General features: G+C 39.3%; 1 protein-coding gene across 1 annotated transcript in view; it reads right to left on the minus strand.

Moving 5' to 3' along the window:
* LOC111154278 (Rho GTPase activating protein 10) overlaps window positions 1-20,435 on the minus strand; it is a 317,626-nt gene that overhangs the window by 133,443 nt on the left and 163,748 nt on the right. The window contains exons 12-13 of the mRNA XM_022513786.1: window positions 19,600-19,645; window positions 17,469-17,534 (exon numbers count right to left, since the gene is read on the minus strand). Coding sequence (XP_022369494.1) covers window positions 17,469-17,534; window positions 19,600-19,645 — 112 coding nt within the window. The remainder of the gene's footprint in view (window positions 1-17,468; window positions 17,535-19,599; window positions 19,646-20,435) is intronic.

The raw sequence follows: 20,435 nt of genomic DNA on the forward strand, positions 1-20,435 counted from the left end.
TCAAGGCTCAGTCACTCCTGAGCTCTGAGGCCTTGGGCAAGACGGGAGACTTAGCTCTGAGTCTTGATAAGGTATCTGAGATCAAGGATAACATCTTGCACCTTGTGTTACGGTGGGAGGATATTGTGACAATATTAACACACATACTGTCAGTTCTAACACACGGCACACATACACGCTTTTATTATTCCTTGTAAGAAAACAAGTCTTTATTTACCTTTTCTCTATTTTGCCTTTCATATATTTCTCCTTAATCATCTTTCAAGCTTCTCAAATGTCCTACTTGTCTATTATAGGCAAAATTCTGCATCCCCCCAAATTCTATAACCCTCACTACCTCAGAATTTCACTGTTTGGAAATAAAGTCTTTAAAAGAGGTAATTAAGTTAAAATTAGGTCATTAGGGTAGACCCTAAACCAATAGGACCAATGTTCCTATAAGAAGTTGGGACATACACACACACAGAGGAGAAGACGATGTGAAGACACAGGAAGAAGATAAGTCATCCACAAACCAAGAAGAGGGGGCCCTCAGAAGAAACCAAGCCTGCTGACACACGGACCTCCGATTTCTAGCCCCAAGAATTCTGAGAAAATAAACGTCTATTGTTTAAGTCACCCAGTCTGTGGTACTTCACTACAGCAGTCCAAGCAAACACATACACCTTCTCTCTCAATTATCTCCGAAGAGCTCAAAGAACCAGAAGAGCAAAGGCTAGCCTTTCAGTCTACACATATCTGTTCTAAAGGTGCTTTGAACGCTAAAGAATCAAAGCAGCAGAGAGGCATCTTCCTGATGGGGAAGCTCATAGACTCCAAGAGAGAGAGAAAAATTCAGGTCAACCCTGCCAGGAGTTGATAAAAAGGAAAGGAAATTGTCCAGAAACACAAAGATCAGAGTTTGAGCCTGCTACAAGAGAAAAGACTGGGCCTCATTCCTTCCTTCTCCTAGAGGCCAGAAGGCCATGTCCAGAGAGTTTAAAATACCAGAGGATTTGCTTCCTCAATACTCCTCTATTTAAGAAACCTAAAATAATTTGACCTCAGTGCCAGAAGCCAAAAGAGTAAGTCATATTCTGCAGTCAAACAAACGTGTGTCTTTGAGAAGGGCCTGAGATACATAGAGAAATGAAATAAGAATGTTACTTCAGCAATAATCATCACTCTGTGCTGATAATTACTATCAGATAATTGATCAAGTTCAAATTCATCAACCTGAGAGAAGCTGAGTTAATTGCTAATGCATAATGAAAGGTACAAGGGGGAATTGATGCGACTCAACAGTTTCTACTTTTTTAAGGTGAAATTTAAATAAACCTTATATCAAAGCAGCTTGGAAACAGCCTGTGAAACACACACAAACACACACACACATACACACACGCACACACACACACTCTCAAGTCATGTAGGATTTTGGGTTTTGTTACAATGTCCTTAAAAGCTCTGAATTAAGAAAATTGGAACATACTTTGTATTTATGAACACACACATCTTATAAGAGACAACAAATAAATACAATTTGAAGAATATAAACCAATCTATATGCCAAGTGCCATGAGTGGGTTTATCACACAGTCTCTCTGGCTTCTCTTCCACATTTTCCCCTTTCAGCCAAAGGAGTCACTATGTCTAATCGCCAAGTATTAGAATTTTGAAATTTTCTCTACTTCCTCTTTGTCACTTTGCAAATTCAATAGGTCAGTGTGCACAATTTCTTCAAACTTCAGACTAATCTCTGCTCCTTCAACACAGTCTTCAATTTTATACACACTCATGTATTAAGACATCCTTGCAGGGAAGCACACATGACCATAATTCATTCTGAACATCATCAATTTTTTTGTTTTTCAAACAAGTTTGATTATCTAAGTTCTCTTCCATCCCCATTTAAGAGTAAGCCATCAAAAAAAAAAAAAGAGTAAGCCATCAGATCAAGTCTCGATTCCAGATTCCAGTAGGCAAGGCATAAATACCAACATGGGCCCTATCTCACCTACCCACATTTATCGTGGACTATTCACCTTCTTCAGAGCAGACCCCAGATTATCACCCGGAGGAACTAAATTCATTCCTTCCTGAGGCAGAGGTCTCATCTGACAGAAATGTTCCTCCCTTTCTCTTCACAAATTACTCATCTGTCAAGTATTTATTCATCAAATACATGCCAGGTGCTGTTCTAGCTGCCCAAGATTCAACAGTGAGCAAAATGAAGTCCCATCCAGACCTTCAAAACCAGATAAAGTCCGACCTTTCCTACCATCAGCCAACAGTGATATTCCCTTTCTCTGAACGGGACTCATAATTAATTCCTCTTAACACCTGATTACATTTTAAAACAAGCCCACAATCTCTTATTCATAATTCCCACAATAAAAATCTGAAGGTTTGACCTGATATCAGATTATTTATGTCTGTATTTTTCCCCCACTCAGTGTAAATAGTCCTAATTAAGCATGTTAAAGGTAATTTCCACACACAACCCATCTGGAGATGTTATATTCTGTCTACATTACCTTTCTAAAACACATCCAGCCTCATGATTTTCATGCATGTGTTCTACCTTCTCTTCCCAAATACACAGAGACATGGAAAGATACTAGGTCAATCTTGGTTTTTGTTTTTAATAGCTTTCATGGTGCCTTGCAGAGAATGGTTGAGTAAAGAAGAGACATGGCCAAGGTGATAGGACTTGAAATTAACTTGGAACTACAGAGATAGATTGGACTTGATCTAAAACAGACATTGCAATTAGGAGCTAAGCACTTAAAATATCCAAGTTATTACAATCTTTTCAGGATATCAACATTCTCTGATGTCATTACTACAAGACTTTCTAACTTTTGACAAAAATTTGTCACCTGATCAAAATGTTACAGACCCAAAGTTTTTTTTTTTTCTTTTAATAAATAAGATTGTTTCTGATCAGTAGTAAAGAAAGGGTAAGTGCTCTCCATCACCATGCTGAGCACCTGCTGACAGCTGTCCCTGGGCAAAATGGACAAGGTGAAATCGAATGTGTCTTCCTACCCACACCTGTCTCCTCCAATCTCACACAGTCCTGCCACTGAGCACCAGCCACATCTTTCTTGAGGAGAAAGTTAATAGGTGGAAATGAGTCAGATTTCATCATCATCTCTGCCCAACAGCTTTCCTCTCAGAGCCCGGATGATGCTGCCAGAACTAGAGTCTAGTCTATTCTATAAAACACCTGACAGAACTACCCAACACCAGCGGGCACTCAGAGGTCGTGGTAGGTGGGCTGGAGAAGCAAAAAAGTAAGATGCTCTGGGACAATAAAAGAATTAAATGCAGAAGGAAAAGAAACCCAAAGAGGGTGGATAAGTTCATTTAAACAACAGAGGTGGGGGCAAAGGCTGGAGTGGCTGCAACTGGCAAATAAACGTATTGAGTAAGAAGAAAACAGGAAGTGGCATTTAGAGTAAAGGAAGCAGAAGAGAGAAGACAGATAATTACACGCACACACAGAGGAAAGGTCAACAAAGACCAGAATGAAAGGAAGGAGAAATGGGAAATAAATGAGAAGATAACAGACTAGAAATTATATAACATTTAAATTCTTATTAATTTCATAAAACATTGTGTACTTACTGTATTTTAAGCACCAAGGTAGAATAAAGTGAAGACCAGGTAAAATTTAGAAGAGAACTAAAATTAAAAGAGAGAGCAACTTGGGACCAACACAGCCATAAAGCCTTATCTTTCCTTTCCTTTCTGGCTTCAGGAGCAGATTCCACACCTGGTAACTCAAGATTCTTAATAACTTGCAGGATCCTCAGCACATGGTACACATTTAACAAATGAACTGGATAAATTCATGGATAAACTGGATAAATGATTGAAAAATTGATGATTGGGGCACCTGGGTGGCTCAGTGGGTTAGAGCCTCTGCCTTCAACTCAGGTCATGATCTCAGGGTCCTGGGATCGAGCCCCACATTGGCCTCTCTGCTCAGCAGAGAGCCTGCTTCCCCCTCTCTCTCTGCCTACTTGTGATCTCTCTCTCTGTCAAATAAATGAATAAATTTTTTTAAAAAATAAAAATAAATAAAAAGTTGATGGTTGATTTGTAAAGTGATAAGGACAAAAAATAAAAAGGGACAGAAAAGGTTATTTGTTAGTAGAAAAGAGAGATGTAACAGTATAAAAAGAGTAAGACTCAAAGTGGAACTCTAAATACTTCTGATGGTAACAGGCACAAAATTATTAAAAAGAATTTTCCAAGTGTATGATTCTACAGAAATAAATGACCATATGTTATGGGTCTATCAACTAACATTCATTCAGTTCTCATATAGTAACGAGCGGAGTGCTTGGCATGGAATGAGGGAATTGATCAATATTTGTGGAAGGACTGAGTCATTTATTTGCATTTGTGCTAGCTGACAACAGGGTCAATGACCTTAATGAAAGGTCATTAATATCCAGGCTCACATTCACAGAATTTACATCAAAAGCCTGCCACATGACATCATTAATAAAGCATACACACACGCATAAATACAAATGTAGGTCTACATGTCCCCCAGTGCTGCAAAGATGAATTCCCCTTTGGGCTACGTAATGAACAAACATATAATTGTATGCATATATAAATATTAATCATAGTTGGAAGTACGTTTTATCATTATATATAATAAATATTAACTAACCTTGAGAGACTCTTGAAAATAAAAGGAAAAAAGCACAGCAGGTAAAGTGATTACGAAAAACTTGTGAGGAAATGACCCAGCAACAAGGCTAAGAATGATACGCTATAAAGGTGACCCCAAAATTAGCAAGGACGAGGCTCGTGAATAGTGCTTCAGGTCATCAGTGAGTTACAAAAAATTGATAATGTGTCCCTTGCATCTATTTATAACTAATCCACAATACACACTCTGTTTACATGGCTGAACAAATCTAGTAAGTACTTTCCAGGCTATCCACATAACTGGGTTACATAAAAATAAACAGCTTCGTACACAAAGATGCCCTTCCAAGATACAGGACAATTCATAATACTTCAAGGTTCTGTCAAAAACACACATTTTATTAAATTATTTTTAAGTATAAGCAGGCAGAACCAAGAATCATCTGCTCTAGTCCACCAAAGGGACATACCATTCAACATCATCAATTTAAAAGACTGGATTTCTAGAATTCTAGAACTCTAAAACTTTGGAAGAATGATGCGTGGTTTTTAACACATCCAAAGAATTAAATACTACAAAAAGGGTAAGAAACGGATTTTAAGCCCTGAAAGAGAAGACTGACGACAGCTGATAAGAACATTTTAAGCTTTCTAGATCTCGGTTCCCTCATTCCAAAAAAAAAGTATCATCAGGAAACACAAGTGTGTTGAGCTTAAGTTTGTAAGATGAAAATTATTATGAGTTAAGGTTGCTGACGTCCTGGAAACTTCCAAGTGTACCACTACCCCCATTATACAACCTGGTAAGTCGCTCAATCTGTGTCTCAGATTCTTTATCTGAAAAATGAGGTTAATGGTGGCATGGGGTTGTCACGGAAATCAAAGGAGACAACATGTATAAAGCATGTGCATGAGCCTCACATACCAACCACTCATCATAAGCTTTAGTTGAGCATAAAATTCAAAATCAGTATCAGAACAGCTAGGTACAAGCCACAATACATACACACGTTGCCTGAGGCGTGTCATCTATAGCCTACTTTTATACAGTAAAGCACAGGTTGAGAAGAGGGTCAAGTTTATTCAGTATGAATGGGCTCATAGAAAATATGAAACTCCTGTTCACCGATCACATTTGGAATTTCCCCCTGATAGGATGATAATGTGGGCTGCAGACAGAGAAACATTGCAGACAGAAAGCCACTGTCTGTGGGGGAAACCACTCCTATGAAGTCGGGGTTTCACTCTCAGGGGCCTCCACACACTCTTTTCAGATAAATCCACTTCTGCACTGTGACGGATAGCCTCTCCACCAGCAGGGACTTTGAGGAAAGGTAACGTGATTTCATTCACATGGTATTCCCATGCCTAAACCAACCCTGGACTGAGCTCAGAAACCCGACAGCTCAGCACGTGAGGGCCGTGGTGCCCACTGAGGCGGGCGACCACATCCACTTCCGTTACTGCATCCCATCCCAGCAGAAGCCATGAGTATGGACAAAGTGCAAGGCAAATATCGAATTCCAAGTCCAAGCCAATATTTTTGGAAGCAATGATCACTTCAGGACTCTTCAGACACATATAGGCTTGACTCTAAGACTCATCCTTTCAAATCCAAGCCTCAAGTATGAAGGGTATTTGGTTTATTAGCTGCTACCTTGATATTAGGGCAAGAACAGAATATATATTCCTAGTATTCCATGTGGCCAGGCTCATTTCTAGTTCCTAGCCCACATGAGGAAAAGCATTTTTGCTTCAGACAACCCCTAGACTTGCTGCTATTCCTTGCACAAACACCCAAACCAGTGGGCAGGGCACCTCCAGCAGGGCTGGGGAGAAACTACAAACTAACAGGAAGTTTCCTCTTTCATTAGTAATACTTGGGGTCCCAAACTCTCCAAGGGGTCTGACGTTTTGCTGTCCCAGATCTGACAGATCTAGCTACAACTCATTCAATGTGTCCTTCCATGTCTCCTCACAGTGTAAGTCCTGGGGAAAGGAGTCCCTGGGCCGCCTGGCAGAATTGGCCTCCCTTCCCACCTTCCTTTCACCCTACTCTATTGCCACAGGATAATTCTGTCTTTGAGGCAGGAGATGAAGAGCCAGATCCCAGCTCTGCCACTTTCTAGTTGTGCAAACTATGACAGGTTGACCCTTAACGTATTCCAAGCCTCAGGTCCAGATTCCAAGCCTCATTTGCACCTGAGTCTAATAAACAAGATCGATCTCCTCAACCACCTACTGAGTTTTGTAGGCACTGGGTGAGCTACGGTACATGAAATACTTGGAAAACAAAATGCCATTTATTATTATGGTTTTAAATAGTGTCAGATGCAGATTCCACACTGATAATATGTCTTCCACTAAGAGACTTTCCAAGGTGCTGCAAGAATTCTCAGCAAAGGGGATAAATCTTTCTTGGGCTGATGGTGCCCCTTCAGATGTCCATGGTGGAGCTGGTAAGGAAACAAGAAGCATTGCTTCAGAATGGCTTCATCTCAAATCTGGATGAGCACTTCGGAAACTGACACTTCAATCTCCCTGCTCCCCTCTTCTGCTGTCTACAGTTTCAAACTTCCTCTATTCTTTAAAAATCTGTCTAGGGGCCCCTGGGTGGCTCAGTCAGTTAAGCGTCTGCCTTCCGCTCAGGTCATGATCTCAGGGTCCTGGGATTGAGCCCCGCATTGGGCTCTCTCCCTAGTGGGGAGCCTGCTTCTCCCTCTCCTTCTTCTGCTCCCCCTGCTTGTACTCTCTCACCGTCTCTCTGTCAAATAAATAAAATATTTAAAAAATAAAAATGTGTCTGTATTCTTTATCTCCAGCATCCTTAGGAAATCAGCCTACAGAGTCTCCATTTCCTCATGTTCATGGATGTTGAGAGCGTCGGCACTACAAACTCAGCCTTGGATTTGAGTTGCCATCTAATGCTTTCTAGCTGAGCTTAAACACAAGTCAAATCATGCCTCTTGGCTTCAGGTGTTCATGTAAAATGGAGAAATATTATCTCATAGGGTTCTTGTAAGAAGTACAACCTGTCCAGACTGGCTACTCTCTAGCTTCTTGCCTCCCAAATCTTCACCCAGTGGTTTTTTCCTTGGTCTTCTTCCTGCCTGAACTTGCTAGAGCAGTTGATTGACATAGGTATGGTATGACTTTCTCTTCTTTGGAACTGCCCCTCTTCTAGATTCCTTTATACCACATCGTCTTGGGTTCCTTCTCTGACCCATGACTATGCGGTGTTCCTTAAGTATTCTTTTTTTCCTCATACTCTCTAAATGCAAAGATTCCCCCCAAAGATTCTGCTTTTTGCTCCCTTATCTTCTTCCCTCACCATCCACCTGGCATGACTTTATGACACTCAAAGCTTCACCTCTCTGAAAATCATGCCCACTGTCTCTTCTGTCACCTTCATTTTATTTCTGACAGAAATATCACAGGCATCTTGAATTTGTACCAGAAACCAATCCCAATCCCTTTATTCCTCTCAAACCTACTGCTCCTCCTGCATTCTCTGTCTTGGCTAAACGTGTCTTCCACCTACCTTGGCTGGAAAGCTTACAGTTTACCTTCCCTTTTCCCTACCTTCTACAGCCAACATGTCATCAGATTTTGTTTTTCTGCAAAGTCTCTCATCCTATCCATCCTTCTTTCCATGGCCGACGCCCTCATTTAAACCTCCATCAGCTCTTTTGTGGATTATTTCTAAAATCCAACCAGGCATCCTGACTGCCATCCCCTCCATCCCAGCTGGCCCCCATTAAATCTACTTCCTCCCATTGAAAGATGTGAACACACTCCCGCTCAAATCTGTCAACATCTCACCACTGCCTACAGAGCCAAGGCAAGCATGCAGCACAGCCCTTGGGATCTGCCACACTCTGGCCTCGACTGTTCACAAAGCATCTTTTCACATCATACCCATCCACCCCCTCTGCCAGCAATACCCCAAGGCAGGTGAACACCATCTGTTCCACCATCTCCCTCTGGAACAAAGAACAGGTTTGCCTGCAACCTTGGAAAATAGAGATAGTGTCTCCATCTAGAACAAAGGGCAGGCATGCTTAATAATGGCCATATAAATATAAATGGCCATATAAATAATGGCCATAATAAAAGACTCAAGTTTCCCAAGTTCAGAGGCTTTTTGCTCTTATAATATGACCCTCTCCACAGTGCCCTTGGGAATCAGGGACCAACACAAAATTTACTACTCTGGCTACTGAGAGTGATAAACTATCCTTCATCCAGAAGTCTTGAGCTTTCTACTAGCATCCATGAAACTGCAAAATAACTTATTCACGTGAAAGCATAAAATCAGGGCCTTCACTGCCTTGAAACTAGATTGAAGATAATCTTTAAGAAAAGGAAGCATAGGGGCGCCTGGGTGGCTCAGTGGGTTAAAGCCTCTGCCTTCGGCTCGGGTCATGATCTCAGGGTCCTGGGATCGAGCCCCGCATCGGGCTCTCTGCTCAGCAGGGAGCCTGCTTCCCTTCCTCTCTCTCTGCCTGCCTCTCTGCCTACTTGTGATCTCTGTCTGGCAAATAAATAAAATCTTAAAAAAAAAAAAAAAAAAAGAAAAGAAAAGAAAAGGAAGCATATCACCACCATTTTTCTCTTCCAATATTTTTCCTGTAGGAAACACCCCAAAAGAATCCCATCTAACAGGTGCATGCCCAGGAATACAGAAGTATCAAATAAGCTGGAATGGATGAAACAGCTAAATAAAAAATAAATGCATTTTATTTTCAAACTCACTCATGCAGCTTAAGCTTAAGTCATCAAAATATTTTACTTACATGTATCAGAAAAGAGACTCAAACTCAAGGCAGAAGTTGGCTATTATTTTTTGAAAGACTCTGTTTCCTCCCTTCTCTACAGAGAGCAGAACATCAGGAAAGCCCTAAAGGTGTCTCGCTGCTGCCATCTGTCTCTCCACCTCAGAGCAGCTGCGACATCAGGGACTAAACCAATTTTGGCCAACTCTGGGCACTCTCTCTTTTAAGGGGAGCGGGTGGGGAAGGGGGGAGCCTGAGGTAATCTAAAAGCCATGGTCTTCTTCCTGAGGCTCCTTCCTTTCTTCACTGCCTCCCAGCCACCTTCTCACTCAAGGGTCCACAAGACCCTAAGAACAGAAGATTGAAAGCCAAAGCAGTTACTGTTACTGCTTGTTACAAGCACCACATAAAATTACTAAAGTGAACGCAAGTGATTTATTTCCCTATGTAAATTACTATTTAAAAAAAAAAAAAAAAAAGGTAAACTAAACTAAGTCCCTCAGTGCTCCCAGAGTCTTGAATCAATAATGGAACTACTTAATTGTGATTGGCCTCAATTCGCAGATATATCTCTAAACAAGCAACTCAGATTTACAGAGCACTCCATGTGAGCCAACGTCCCAAGTTCCTTTTTCATTCTCACCACCTGCCCGCAAAGGAGATGCCACCATTATCCCAGGTGACACATGCTAAAACCAGGTCAGAGGGAGTCTAACCTGCCATGGTTGCAGAGCTAATAAGTGCTGAAAGATATTTGAATCAAGACTGACCTTTGAGCTCATGCCCTTTAGGACTACGCTAAAAGTGTTGACAGCCTTGCAATCATATGCCATAGACCTCTTCAGGATCTGAACCAAACCCAGAGAACCTAGCACGCCTACTCCGTAGCAAGACAGTTTAACCATTTTTCCCTATTAACTTTATGCAACCACTCATTTAGAAACTAATAGCTTTGGAAGCTTATTTGTTCTTAAATAAGATTACTAATTAAGAAAATGAATAATCCTGACTCGCCTGAATTTAGTATTTCAGTTTTGCATTTGCATTTCTGCAGACACCACAAGACTCTCTGGTTCCCTCCCACATAAGACTGTCCTCTGTTATCCACCCACTCCCATCTCACACCCATTATGATTAAAAAAGAGACAGTGAGCGAGAAACTCAAGTTTGCTTGCTGTAAATTTTCTGGGGACAGCTGTTCTTTATTTTCTTCATTTTGCATATAATTTGCCCTTGGCAATTTAAGATTAATGTGCAATCATGGTAAAATATGTTGCAAGTTCACTCTGGGCATTTTCCCTCCCACAAAGACTAATACTGAAGTTATACAGCATCATCTTCTACCAGGCCCATTCTCGAGACCCCAGACAATTCCAGGGGTGCTCCGGAAGTGGAAAAACCCTCAGGCTGACTTCAAAAAGATTTTCCAAAAACCTAAAACTCTGTTTTTCAAAGAAAGAGAAATTCACTTTTACATACGACAAATCAAAGACTGACACATCTTAGATGCGCTTTCTCCTTCTACCCCATGAATTCACAGCTTGTTACAGTGCTGAACTGGATAACTGACAGCTTGCCTAGACCGACATTTTAATGCCATACTCTAGAAATTAAAGTGAATATTCAAATTATTCACATATGGAAGATTTTTTTAAGAGAAACTTCATAAACAAAAGTAGCATACAAATTTAGTTTTAAATCATGATGACTATTTAAAAAACAGCAACCAGAGGAAGTTTTTAAGCAAGAGTCTTACTTTGTTTTTGTGTATTTTACAATGAATGCACGCACCTGAAAAACTAGATGGCGTGCAGTTCCAGAGAAAGTCAACATACTGGTCGTGGGAGTTGGTCCCTTCATAGGAATGGGAGTAATTTACTTAAGGAAGTCGTGTAATTACTCTCCAAGCTCTGAAATCATAAAATGCTTCAACATATAACGTGACGTATCTTTCTATGTCTAAAGTATTACCAGTAATTCCAAGAGATGCTGACAAAAATTCACAAAGGAATGAAAACCAATCCTACATGTTATTCAAACGTACTAATTCTAACCACATATAGAAGAAAAAGTCCTTCCAATAATTTTACCAACTGCTGGAACACATAATTTTCTGATGTGGCATTAGTTAAATCTCTGAAGACTCAAGCAAACACAACTGCTTACTGAGTTCTATGTATGTAAGACACAGACTATATGCAGAGATGAGAAAAGGCAAGCAAAAAACAAGATTTTTTTTTTCACTCCAAGGAAACCATAAAGTTCCAGAAACAAAATAAATAGATCAAATACAATTAATAATATCAGACAATATAAGTGCCAAATGAGGAACTTCCTTTTCATGAGGAAAGTTCTTTAAGGGAGAATGGAAAACATTAAAACATACTTAATGAATATCTACTATGTACAAAAATTAGCTCTAATCCTCACAAATGTGGGTGTGGGTAGACAGTGTGAATGAACTTCCTAGTCACATTCTTCTAGAGACTAAGGGTCCGAAGGGTTAAGAATCTTTCCAAAATGCCTACCTTATTGCATCATTTTAGAGTGTAAACCTGACCACTCTTACCAGCCAACAGAGGTGCATACCTTCTGCAGAGCAATCCAAGCGCCTCTCTTTCTCCGGTCTCGCCCGTGACCCCCAGGTCCCAGATGCATCACGCTCTGTCAAACATCTACACTTCAACCCCGCCCACCAAAATCCTTCCCGACACCCCACACTTGTGCACCTGGCCAATTCCCCTTGTCCTTCAGAATGCAGCTTATGTGCTGAGTCCCCGGGGAAGCCCTGAGTCAGTGATGATTCAGAGGCTGGGGGTGGGGTGGGGGGTAGGGACAGGGCAAATGAGCCCATCATATTCTCCATCATCAGATGGCAGAGACGTGGCGGCTACATGGCTTTCAACCTAGACACAATGGAGGAAAGGTGGTGTAAAACAGCTTGAGAATAACCAGGTGTTTTCCCACAAAGGAACAAACTACTACAGGGCACCAGAAACTAGGCAGGTAAAGGGGCTGGAGGGAAGCACAGGATCAGTGAACAGCAGGCACTATGAACATGTCAGAATTTGCCTTGGATCCATCTACAACATGCTGGAAATCTGAAATGCCATTGGCTTCTGACTGAGACTTGGCCACTTTGAGCCATTTTCTTATTTCTTCTCTCAACTGCACAGTTTAGGATGGAGATTCTACCCTACATCTGCTAGACTCACACTCATAATCCCCAAAGCTACATGGATTGATGACCCAGGGCCCTCAAAAACTCTACTCTCTCAGGAAACCATCATGGCTTCATCTACCTACCTCCTAAAAGCAGAAGGTGAGAAAATTCCTATTTCCCTTCAATTGTTCTTATTAGAACTTACATTCTCTACAGCAGAGGCCCAGCTACCAGTGATTATGGTTCAATGCAACTGACTGAGCCCAGGAATCTGCATTTTCAAGAAGCACCATTGGTGATTTTGATACATGACAAGTCTGTCATGGACCCTGAAGTTTCCCTGATATCCTGTTTTCCAAACTAAAATCTGAAGGTGAAATGCCTTGCAGAACTCTGATCCTCTACTTATGACCAAGTACGAAATGTGACCCCTACTTCATCTGCTAAATCACTGGGTGCCTCCATACTATCTGACCCCACTGCCAAATCTCCCATCCCAAATCAGCTGCCTGCCCTGCCGGGTCCTCCAACCTAGGCAGAATTCTGGGGCTCCTTTGCACTCAGTCATCCCACAGGTTCCTACCAAGACTAGTTTCCAAATTTACCTTAAAGCCTCCTACTCTGCTATTCACCACCCTCTGACTTAACCAGTTCCTTTACAATTAAATTCAAATGCTTGAGTACCTGCTTTTATGCTGTTTCTTCATGCTTCCTTTCCAATCAAATTTGCCTTGTTCCTGTCACACTCTGTCTCCACATCTTTGCAGAGGTGTCTTTAAATGCCAAAATATACCTTCCTAATTCTTTAAATCTAAGGAAACCTATTCCAAAACACAGTTCTCAATTAACATCAAATACACTGCAATCTATCAATATGCATTCAAATTCTCAATTCTTGCAAACCTTAACACTTTTATTTTATCGCGTGGTATATTTATATTACAAATCTCTATGTTTATTATTAATGTATCCAGTATCATATGTAACTAACCTTTAATATGTATCCTAAAGGACTAGAACAAAGCTATGTATATACTGTGACTGCTCAATAAGTAAATACTGGTTAGCTGACTGGCTTCATGTTAGATCTAGGATTTAACTGTGATAGGTCACCTGTTAACTGAGGGAAGGAAAAGAACACTGCCCTATTTTTTCAAAACTTTTCTGTTTTCACTGTTTGTTTGGATTTAGGCTGGGTTATTTTTAAGAAGAAGTTAAAAGAAAAGCTCCCCACATGGCAGGATACTATAACCATAAAGATAATAATCGCACACCCCATTTCTCCAACACACAAGCAACCCTTCCATTAAGACAGTGGCTCCCAAACCTTGCTACATAGTAGAACTTTTTTTTAAATCCCACTTCCCAGTTCATACTACATAACAATGAAGTCAGACTGATAAGGCGGGGTGGGGGAGTGGGGTGAGACGTCATATTTTTTGAGGAGCCCAGATGATTCCAATGTGCAGCAATATTTGGGGATCATGGCTTTAGGAAGGCCTTCAGCTTGGTATACATAAGCAGTAATACATAAGTATACATAAGCAGTATATACATAAGTATGGTATACATAAGCAGTAATTTCCTAGCAGTAGTCAGTTGGTCTGAATCCATGAAGAGCCAATACAAAGCATTTACAAATATTTAGTAAATGGCTGAAAGATCAGGTAATCTGACTCCCACATACCCCCAAACTTCATGAGCAAACAACTCTATGGAAATGATGAGTATGATTTGTTAACTGAGGCTGATATTATAGTGAAACAAGTTTCTTCTTATCTCAAAAGCAGAGTAACTGCTAAAAAGTCCCACTCAGATCAAGATGTGAGCATCTGTATATGACAGTATATATTGTTCATGTCTACAGAGATTACATATTAGTGTCATGTATTGGTATCATGTTAGTGTCTATATATTATCTTAGTGTCATATATATTATATATGTTGTCAAAAATATGCTAGTACACTAAAAATGTTACCTCTTCTTGGGATACTGAGGACCACAGTAGATTTTAGACATTTATTTGATGCTTTCCAAATATTTCAGTGATGTCACAATTAAGGTTGATAGTAATTAAAGTGCCAAAAGTCATTTTTATAAGAACATATTAGGGAAAAAGGCACACGAATGGTTTTAATCCAAATACATGAAATGGTAGTTTTCAGACAATGATAGTCATGTTTAAAACACTAAAAGCAGTGATTAGAAATAATTTTTCAGTCAGATATCATTAAATGCCCCTGATCTTTAGGCATGTAGGTCCACAAAATACACAGTTGTCATTAATGCTATTCACCAAATATTTCCAGCTCTCTGTGTGTTTTCCAGAGTCTCCTCCGGAGAGTTAGTTCAGCCCAAACTCTTTGGGGTCGAGTGGGGCCATAAGGCTTCTATTGGCCAATTAGCTGTAAGCAAATGTAACTAGCTTGAAGGCCAAACCATTCTACTTGCTGGCCCAAAACCCTCCAGAACCATTTCCCTCTGGCACAGCAACCAGGAAACTTTAATTTGATTGGTTTGCAAAGGCAACCAGGAACCCATAAGCCAAGGTACTGGTGATGCACAAAGCCCTCCTACCCATGCTTGAGTGAGAAGTAAGTCTTGCTGTTTTAAGCCATGGGGACTTGTGTGCTTCTTATTACAGGACATAGATAGCTACTTTATTCTGATGAAAAAAAGTAGGCAACCATACCTGTAGTATTAAAAAAAAAAAAAATCAACAGCCATGATAACTGATTTGGAGGAAATCATTAAGAGCAATATTCCTTGAAGGAACTTAAAATTTAGGATAAAAGCCTCAAAGATTCTACAATGTTTCTCATCACTTTAATAATATAATCTGACCATTGATTCTTCTAACATTGTTATTAGTATTATATTCCATTAAAAGCAAAAGACTCCATTCAGTAATGGAAGACCTTTAAGAACAAAAGATTTGAAAAAGAAAAACATACACTCTTTGTTATTTTTAAGTGAGAAAATCTAACTTAAATTGTGTAAACTTGGGGCGCCTGGGTGGCTCAGCCCGCTAAGTGTCTGCCTTCGGCTCAGGTAATGATCTCAGGGTCCTGGGATTGAGCCCTGAGTTGGGCTTCCTGCTCAATGGGGAGTCTGTCTGTCCCTCTGCCCGCCCTCCACACTCTCTCTCTCAAATAAATAAAATCTTTAAAAAAAAATTGTGTAGACTCATTCTTCTGCTAAAAAATCCAATAATCATAAATTTACAAAAAAAACATATTCAGTACAGATTCTAGTATGTATATATTCCATTCGACATATATAACACTCCATAAAGCCACACCTACCAATCAGAAAGCATTCAAGGTAGATTTTAATCAGTTCAGGCAGAAGCCAGTATGTATAAAACATATCCTTTGGGGAAGGAACATAATTTATCAAAATAATAAGCACACAAGTGATACAATTAAGGTGCTTCACTTCAGGAACTCAGAGGAAAGAGAACCATGAATGATGAAGTGAGAGATATGAAAATCACAGTATTTTTATCTAAATTTTGGAAATGTGTGAAGCACTAGGAAAATGAAGAAATCTGTCAGCTCAACTTGAGGGCAGGCTGAAATGAAGGAAAATCTGTTCCAGCTCAAATTGCCACTCTAAGAGAGCACAGGAGAAAAGGCAATCTGTGGCTTGGGCTTTTACTATTGATGGACAAACCCCCAAATCATAAAGCGGTTGGTCTTCTTCTGTCCTCTGACACTCTCATTTCAGACATGGCAGGCACCTGGCTTCACCACAAAGACCTTGTTTTGAAAGAAAGTATAAAAGCAATGCCTCAACCCACAGAGTCAGCCAAGGCAGGACTGGGATATGCAATATGTGAGAGTGAATTAAATATCCATTTATCCATACTTCACTAGGTCTCTAAACAAAGAGAAACTCGACCTCCAGAAGGAGCCTATTTTGTAATGTTCAATATTTCGTTCCTTCGAGGTCTGCTACCATGCCTGCAAAGTGCAAGGGCCCTGTTTTTTGAGGGACTATAAAGAGAAATTTTCTGGTAAGGGGAGGGAATAGTGTTCCTTAAATTTAAAATGGAAGGAATCCAAGTATTTATCAATGGTCAAATGAGTGAACAAATTATGGTAGACCCACGTAATGAAATCATGCCTAGCAATAAAAAGAGAGGAGCTAGGGATACACCCAAAGAGGTAAGTCTCAAAAGCATTATGCTATAGACAAAAGACTATACATTATGATTCCATTTATATGAAATACAAATGTAATATAAATTATAAATTTATATTTATATTATATATGAAATACAAATTTTAAAAAGGAAGAACTAAAGTGACAGAAAGCAGTTCAGTGGTTGCCAAGGGCCCAGCAAGCAGTGGGGATTGACTACAAAGGGGCACAAAGGAATGGGGGAGGGGAGGAAAGCTAGATTGTTCTTCTATGATTGTTACTTCTGTGTTGTGGCAGGTACACAACAGTACATTTGTCAAAAGTCACCAATTTCTACAAAGTCCGTGAATTCTTTTTCATGTAAAGGACACCTCAATGAAAGAGACCTTTTAGGAGGCCAATAAGACAGTGGAAGATGAGACTATCTTAATAGTGAACAAAAAGTGATTCAGATTGGCTGTCCAACACTGCTGATTCTTGAAATGCTGCTCATTTCAGCTCTGATTTCAAGTATCCATGGGGGCGGGGGGAGGTAGAAATATAAATGTAAACAGAAAGGAAAATCCCACCCTGTCATGATAAAAGAACAGCTCAATTTCTGATGGCCAGAATGTACATTTTGCATTGCTGTATTCCATGCTACACTTAACCATGCAACAAGCATTTTCAATGACTCTTAGATTTTACATACCTATAGCCTTTCATGAATAAAATGATTCAATCATGTTACCTCGTGTTTCAACTGCACTGATACATTTTCTGAGAATTGTGAATCCCATCTTATCCAATTGTGCGCCTAAAAGAAATACAGTTATAAAATATTAAAGGCACAATGAATTATTTACGTTTCTCTTCTTTACAAAAATAGAAAAAATTATTTAAACCCAATTTAATTTTTATTTCACTATTAAAAAAAGCTAAAGGCCATGTGTTCCCTGTTTAAATAATGTAAATGAGAATTTCATATATTTAGAGAAGCACTTATTGGAATATTAGGACATCTCTTACCAATAATTTTTAAATTTATAATATAAAATAATTTTTATATTAATAAATATAACTTATTTTAAGCAGCGGGAAAGAATGTGGTACAAATCTTTAGGGGGAATCTATCTAAAGGTTAAGATACATTTTGCCACAATTCTACCACCACCTTAGGATTTTTTTTTTTTTTTTTTTTTTAGTTATATATAAGTGAAGTAAAGTACTTGACAGAAAAATAACACAAAGCTTTTTTTTTTTTTTCTCTTACACCTAAAGAAAAAGATTTTTAGGGGTACCTAGGTGGCTCAGTTAGTGAAGTGGCTAACTTCGGCTTAAGTCAAGACCTCAGGGTCCTGAGGTGGAGCCCTACGAGGGAACCTGCTTCTCCCTCTGCCCCTCCCCACCCCAGGGTCAGGCTCTCTCTCCCTCAAATAAATAAAATCTTTAAAAAAAATTTTTCAGCACTTCTAAGATTATTACTTGGAGGAAAAGAAGGTATTATTTGGGCCATGAGCTTGAAAAAGAATTTCACATTTCATGCCATGTTCTAAGTGTTTAATATTTTATTATTTTCATAATGAATTTAAAACAAATGATGCATGTAGCAGAAAAAATTATTTTTAAAATTTCCTCTTTTTTTTTTTTTCTAATATAGATGCTTGCCTGTGATTAGGTTGGCACACTGGAGTATCCTAATAGAAGATGTTTCTTGTTTCAAAAATGAAATCAGGGAAGTGAATACATGAGTCAATTTAGAATGAGGGAACACTAATATAAACGCTTGTCTCTCAGAGGCGATAGCACAAACAATCCATGAATATAAACTGTGCAGGTTTAAATGCTAAGGTTGAAGAGTACTTTAAGGAGAACAATTGAGCAGTGGTTTACTGTTTAAGGATCCACTCTTCACAACATCTTATGAAATGTTTAGCAAAACTATTTTTCAAAAAAGTGCATGTTCTTATTTCTCTATTTAAAAAAATATCAGAAAGGAAGGGGGGAAGGAGATAAGGAATGGGAGAAGGAAAGAAGAAGAGGAGAAAGACGGGGAGGGAGGGAGGGAAAGAGGGTAAGAAAGCACTTCAAGTAGGTTTACAACCGGCAATTTTCAATGGTAGGCTCGAGACGTCTTTTACTCAAGCACTGGCTCAAATGAAACACATATCATGGTAATTTTGAAACTGTGTGTTAGAGAACATAAAGTTTCCAAACTGTACACATGTGATAAACATAGCCTTAATTTCTCCAAAAATATCCAAAGTAAATTTACAAAGAATCCAACAACTGTGATAATATTTTTGTTTCATCCCTGTAAAAATCAAGATCACAGAGCTAGGCTGTATGTTCCTCAAGCTCATACAATGCATGTGAAGGTCAATGTCCTAGAATATCTGAATTTGTTTGATTACTGTTATTTTCTAAAGTGCAATGATTTGCTACTTACATAGTCCATACTCAGACTTAAAGGATAAAAAAAATATCAAGGGTCAGGGTGAGGGGGTTGCAAACAGGACCTGATGAACAGCTCCATGGGAGCTTATAATTTAGGAAGCTGGAAGGTGCATCCCTGAAATTGCTACATGTTTATTTACAGCTATGAGAATAAATAACAAAGTGGGTTGTGGAGGAAGCATTTTGGGTTTTGTAGAGAAAGAGAAGAAAAAAAAATGTCAGAGATGGAAAAGACCAATGAGGATTACAGCAATCCAGGCAAATCTGGGTTGGTCCCCAGTAGGTCAAAGAGAATCCATATATTATTTGGAGGACTAGCTTAGAGAGGGTACAGAGCACTCAGCAACAGTCTGACATAAGTAATGAAAAAGAACGAACTCATGAAAAAGGGGAACAAACGGTCCTTTTCATGAATTAACACTTACTTCCTTCTGGTCTTGGGATGATGGCTCTATTAAAACTGTGTAACAGCTAGTAAAAGAGAAAAAAGGAAAACAGTATTTTTAACACATCAATATAAAGTCTTCAAGTAGGCATACCTAGGACTATGCAAAAAAAAACCCCACATCAATACTGGTTAATTATATACTAATGTGCTCAAATACTAAGATAAGTAACAATAAAGGGTATCTCTGAGTCAACTTCATCTCTTACAGTAGCAAAAGTTAAGATGAAGGGGCTATGACTCTTTAGGAACTCATGGAAGTTTACGTAAATTTCAAATGCTCAGGCTTATAGGTACAGAATGACAAAGGAAATGCTGCATTCTAAGCCATAAGATGAAGCTCATTTTTTTCACCACTGTTACTAAAATCTGGTATTTCCTTAAGAGATGACTCTTGCTCATAATTTAAATGACTATATCTGAAATAGCTAGATGCTAATTCCAGGCTGCCTCTAAGAACTTCAGCACTGACCCATTATTTGCAAGGCATATATAACACCTGAAAAAAAAAAATGCAACTTTAAGTGTCCTCACATAAATATATAGCTAAATATTTTCTTTCTGCAGATTTGCCTTTGTCTGTGTATCTCAAATTAATTACTTGTTTCTGTGCTCTAAAAGAGAGGTTATATATGTCTTCAAGGTTACACTGCCTTTGACAACAGATTTATTTCTCAAAGACTTAGTCATGTGATCTTTATGCTACCCAAAGTCACTTTCCAAAGCACTTCTTGAATCTCTGGGGAGAGAAGTCCTAGTTACTGCATTGCCTTTCTAGAGAGGATCAGTATAATGTGTTGTGGATCTCAGTAACCA

The sequence above is a fragment of the Enhydra lutris genome, unplaced genomic scaffold (genome assembly GCF_002288905.1).
Source record: "Enhydra lutris kenyoni isolate GAN:26980312 unplaced genomic scaffold, ASM228890v2 scaffoldscaffold3, whole genome shotgun sequence".
NCBI lineage: Eukaryota > Metazoa > Chordata > Mammalia > Carnivora > Mustelidae > Enhydra > Enhydra lutris.